General features: G+C 53.9%; 1 protein-coding gene across 2 annotated transcripts in view; it reads left to right on the top strand.

The window, feature by feature from the left end:
- The first annotated feature begins 930 nt into the window (after window positions 1-930).
- The window catches only part of LDLRAP1 (low density lipoprotein receptor adaptor protein 1), a 14658-nt gene continuing 10478 nt past the window's right edge, over window positions 931-5110 (top strand). For both annotated transcript variants that reach the window (XM_015599010.2, XM_015599009.2), the window contains exons 1-3: window positions 931-1073; window positions 1870-1982; window positions 3991-4105. In XM_015599010.2, the coding sequence (XP_015454496.1) occupies window positions 978-1073; window positions 1870-1982; window positions 3991-4105 (324 nt within the window). In that variant the 5' untranslated portion in view covers window positions 931-977. The remainder of the gene's footprint in view (window positions 1074-1869; window positions 1983-3990; window positions 4106-5110) is intronic.

Raw genomic sequence — 5110 nt, 5'->3', positions numbered from 1 at the left:
CCCTTCTGGTCTCTCTCGCCATCAGTGAGCCGGGCTTATCCTCTCATTTCCCAACCTTCCTGACCTCGGTGGTGGTCACGGTTTTAGAGGACCCTTCCCATGTGCCCTGCTCTGTCTGTGCCATTACTGCAGCCCGGACACTATTAGTCTCAAAGAGGAGAGAGGACTTCCTCGAGACCATGCAGGTGGTAGGAAACAGAGCTGGGATATGAACTCAGATCTGCCATTGTCAGGTGGCCTTCATATGATGTCATATGAGCAGTCACCTCCCCCTCCTTCGACCCTTACCTCACCCGACTCTCTTTGGCCTGCTCTCTCTTTCCTCCCTACTTGATCTCTATGGCTGTGCAGATGGAGGAGAGCAGAGCAGGCTGGGGCCGTGGAAACCACCCAGGTTTGAATTCTGACCCCAGCCCTTTATTCATTGTGGTCTTTGTCTGGTGACTGCCTCTCTGAGCCCCAGTTTCCTAATCTCTAAGGTGGAGATAATATCTACCTCACAGGATTACAGTGAAGAGTCAGTAAGAAAATGACACAGTTTGTGCTCAGCAAATGTTAGCACTGAAATTGAGTTTGGGCTTTGGACCTGAAAGTACGGGTTTGAATCTTGGCTCTTGTACTTGCTGGCTCTTTGGACTTGGTTATGTGATTTTGCCTCCCTGGGCCTCAGTGCCTTTGTAAATGTCAGAATGATAAAGTGTCTACCTCATAGGTTCTCAGGAGGATTAATGAGAATATTTTATATAAAGCTTCTTACCAGGTGCTTAGTGTGTACTAGAAAATGTTAACTCTTTATTAAATATAAAAATAATGGTAGATGGCAGGACCCTAATGCCCCTTGCTGGGTCTCCCTGGAAAATGGGGGCTGCAAGAGCTGTTGCTGTGGTGGTCCTGCCCAGCAGGTTCTGAGGTTCCCATCTTCCTGCCCAGAGCTGCCGGAGAACTGGACAGACACTCGGGAGACACTGCTCGAGGGGATGCTCTTCAGCCTCAAGTACCTGGGCATGACGCTGGTGGAGCAGCCCAAGGGCGAGGAGCTGTCCGCGGCCGCCGTCAAGAGGATCGTGGCCACGGTGAGCCCCAGTCAGGGGAGCCGGGAACCAGGGCCAGCTTCTTCCCGGGGTGCTCCTCGTCCCCTGCTTATTACCCCCATCTGAGCTGTCCCTGCCCTTGAGTCCCCTTGCATCTGGTTTAGGGACTCTGGTAGAGGGAAACCATTGGGCTCGCAGGGTCAGGGTCAGTGTCCTCCTCTCCAGCAATTGTGGCCATGGCCTCTCCCAGCCTCCCCTCCCCCAACTTAGCCCCATGCCTAAGGGTTGGTGATTTAGTGCTAGGGAAGAGTAGGGAGGGAGGTCACTGTCACCCAACCACTTGCCCTATGGCCTGAGGGACAGGGTAGCCCACCAGGGACCACATTTTCCCCTCCCCAGCTCTGAGTAAACATGGGCCCTGTAAATCTACCTCCCTTGGTGACCTCAGACCCTTCCAGCTTAGGCCCTGGTATAGTCAGTATGTGGAGCAGAGTCCCCAGGAGTCAGCCTGCTGCACTGTGATAGTCCACTCACTGCCCAGAGTCTGAGATCCCTTCTAGCTGTGTATCCTTGGGCAAGTCCCTTAACCTCTGAGTCCATTTCCTCCTGGGAAGAAGCCCTGCTGCCTGTGAGGATGACTTGAGGTCCAGCGCTTGGCAGACAATGGTGCTCAGTGAGCAGCAGTTGTCCCTGTTATTAGAAGAAAGTGCTGGTCACCCAAGCTGAGGCCTCATATGGGCCTGGAGTCTGGGGCCTAGAGCAGCTAGGTGTAACCCACGAGAATGGGTCTCAGGCGAGGCAGGCAAGCAGGCTCCTCTGACCCATGTCTGCCCCCAAGGCCAAGGCCAGCGGGAAGAAGCTGCAGAAGGTAACTCTCAAGGTAACGCCACGGGGGATTATCCTGACCGACAGCATCACCAACCAGCTCATTGAGAACGTGTCCATTTACAGGTATGCTCAGAATTCATTCTGCCCCTGGGGCAGTGGGTAGATGCCCTGTCTGAATCCAGGCTCTGCCACTTCCTGTCTGAGTGACCTTGGAGCCTCAGTTTCCTCATCTATAAATGGCAGTGGAAACAGATCTGGCCTTATAGTGTTGTTATGAAGTGCTGAGTGCACAGTGCCTGGCTCACAGTGGGCACTTGGTTAAATGGCACTGGCTCTTGTCATGAGCACTAGTTGAAGCAGGCAGCTGAGGCCCGATCAGGACTGGGAACCGCCCTCCCCCGCAAGCATGTTGCTGAGTCAGGCTTGGAGCAGAGAGTTGCAGAGTCATTGCCCTTCTGCTGTGAATGCAGCAGCTCTGCGCTGGACATCTGTCCAGGCGTGCAGGGAAGTGTGATAATTAAATGAGGTAATATCCGAAGGCAGAGCCTGAGGCCACAGTGTACATGGTATCTGTCTGTGATGGTGGTGGTGGTGGGAGCTGTTTATGAAGAGGCAGAGCCCAGCCCTTGGAGCCTCAGACTCTACCCACCCCTCTCTTGGCTGGTCAGCTGTAGGATTTCAGAGCTAGAAGGGATAGGATAGCCCAGGCTCATTTTATAGTTGGAGAAGCTGAGGCCCAGAGAAGGAGTTGCCCAAGGCCTCACAGTGAGGTAATGGCTGAACTGGGACCAGGACCGAGTTCTGTCCATCACGTCCCCGTCTGTCCGGCATCCCTCCACCGTTCTGCTCTGTCTCCAAGCTGGTGGCTCAGCCCACTGGAGCGCAAGCCAATACTGAGATGGGGAACAAGGGGGTGGGGAGTGGTTTTAGAGTTTCTGTCTGGTGTCTTCCACCTTCTTGGTTCTACCTGCCTCCTTTAACCAGGTGAGGCATCACACCCAGCTCTGCCCTCAAGGAGCTTCCAGTCTAGGAGCGAATGGAGAGGGAAGTAGGAGATAGAATAAAAGTGTTTCTCTAGAGGACAGAGAAAGATGGGCCTGCCTGGGGAAATCTGGGAAGGCCTCCCAGGGGAGGTGGCAGGAGACTGGATCCCCCAGGATGGAGAAGTAGCTGGTGACCTGGCACCCCTCCCCATCTGCCCACCTGGGGTGCTAATCCCTATGTCAATGCCTGTGATTGAAGCTGGGGTCACACCGGGTAAGGGAATCTGCTGAACTTCTGTCCCCACTCTGGGTTGCCAAGAGAGTTCATCTCCTGATTAAGAGTCCCAGGATGACCGGAGCCAGCATGGAGGGGTCAGACAAGGGGTGAGGGAGGGGCGAGTGTTCTAAAAGGAGAGAGTTTCTGTGTCTCCCTCCTGGATCCACTGGGGCTCCTGGTCTGATCATCTCCACACATCCTCACCCTACTCCCAGCTCCTCCACTCCATCCAGGCTCCAGGAGAATCTGCTAGCGGTCTCACTCACCCTGGGCAGGAGAGGCCTAGAACCTATCTTACTTCTGGTCAGGACCATGATAGGAAGGCAGGTTGGGGAGGGGGAGGCCAGGTGAAGAGTGTTGGTGGCTGGGCATCGTCCGACTTCCCCTTCCAGCACAAACTTTTAAGAACCAGTGGTTACAGCTTCTGGAATCCTCAGATAAGGTCTGAGGTGGTCTGAGACTGTTAGCTTCAGTTTTCTTATCTGAAAAGTGGGGGTAATGATAGAACCCATCTCAGAGGACAGCTCTGAGAATTAAATGAGGTGGTATCCGAACATTGCCTGGCATACAGTAACGGTTTAGCTATTATAATTTTGGGGTGTGGCTCAGTGCCCTTCCTCTAGTCTTTCCCCTACTCCTTCCTGTCCAGCTTGTTTCCCCCTGCCGCCCCATCCCCTATAGACAGTCTAGAATGCCAGCCCAGAGGTCCCAGAGGTCCCAGAGGTCCCAGAGGTCAAGTCTGTCCAGATCTTGAGCTGGTGGAGTGGAAGAGCAGGCTCTCTGGAATTCAGGAGAGATACCCTAGGGGGTGTCCTGGATGTTGTCAGGCCCTCGTGCTGGGGTCTGATGACATTTCCCACTTGCCTTTCAGGATCTCCTACTGTACAGCGGACAAGATGCATGGCAAGGTGTTTGCATATATCGCACAGAGCCAGCATAACGAGAATCTCGAGTGCCACGCCTTCCTCTGCACCAAGCGGAAAATGGTCAGTGGGGAGAGGCTGGGGCTTGGGCAGGCTCTAGCCTTGTCTTGGTATCCCTGCCTTTGGGGGGGGCCCTGTCTGGTGGAGAGGCAAGACCAAGGTGACACGTCACTTAAAATATGAAACCTCTGGGAACCCCAAGTGGATGCTGAGAGCCAAGGGCGCCAAGATACCAGTCAAAGCGGGCTGCCCTAGCTGGTCAGCCTGGCCTGTGGGGAGTAACAAACTCATGTTCCCAGTGAATGCCCTGGGCCCCTTCCTCTCTGTAACATGATTTGTTGGATTTACAATTTTGGGGGATCTCCTGTCAATAGTACAGTCTAGAAATGTAGGACCTTGTAGGGACTGGTGATTGGAGACTGGTGACCAGAGGGGCCCAGGGTGGAAGGCAAAGGCCATCAGAGCACCCGGCTCGCTGGTGCCAGAGCGGGGGGCGGGGAAATGGCCGTTTTTTGGTATCTACTATGTGCCTCTTTCAGTGGTAGGGCTTGTTTAATACAACAACACTGTGAGGTGGGGGCTGTTACTGTCTTCATTATTTTTATTTTTATTTTTAACGAGAAAACAGACTCATAGAGGTCAGCTGTCTTGCTGAAGATGACGTAGCTAGCCAGGCAGAGTGAGGATTTAAACCTACGTTTCTTCCCTTCCCTGCATGACTGTGAGGAGCCAGGAACTCTGGGCCCCATTTCCAGGTTCCCGCCCGCCCCGGCCACATCTAGCTGGGATGAGCGGGAACCTCCGTAGTCTTTGGGTATTTGTCTTGAACTTTGGGGCAAGCAGCTGGAGTGACTCAACCTTTGGTGTTGGAAGCCCCCTTTGTTTCTGAGGCCCCCAAAGTCTGAGTATTTGCCCTGTAAGGAGGTTCCACTCATTTATTCATTTACTATTGGCCTCTGTTACGGAGCCCAAAGCCCCAGTCCTCATGCCCTATGGTCCTGGGAGCCAAGGAAACAAGATCCACCCCACCCCAGCCCCATCATCAAGGACACGCCAAGGACATCACAG

Source organism: Pteropus alecto, unplaced genomic scaffold, assembly GCF_000325575.1.
Source record: "Pteropus alecto unplaced genomic scaffold, ASM32557v1 scaffold39, whole genome shotgun sequence".
NCBI lineage: Eukaryota > Metazoa > Chordata > Mammalia > Chiroptera > Pteropodidae > Pteropus > Pteropus alecto.
Note: the sequence above shows the minus strand (reverse complement) of the source record. Positions and strands in the feature narration are given on the sequence as shown.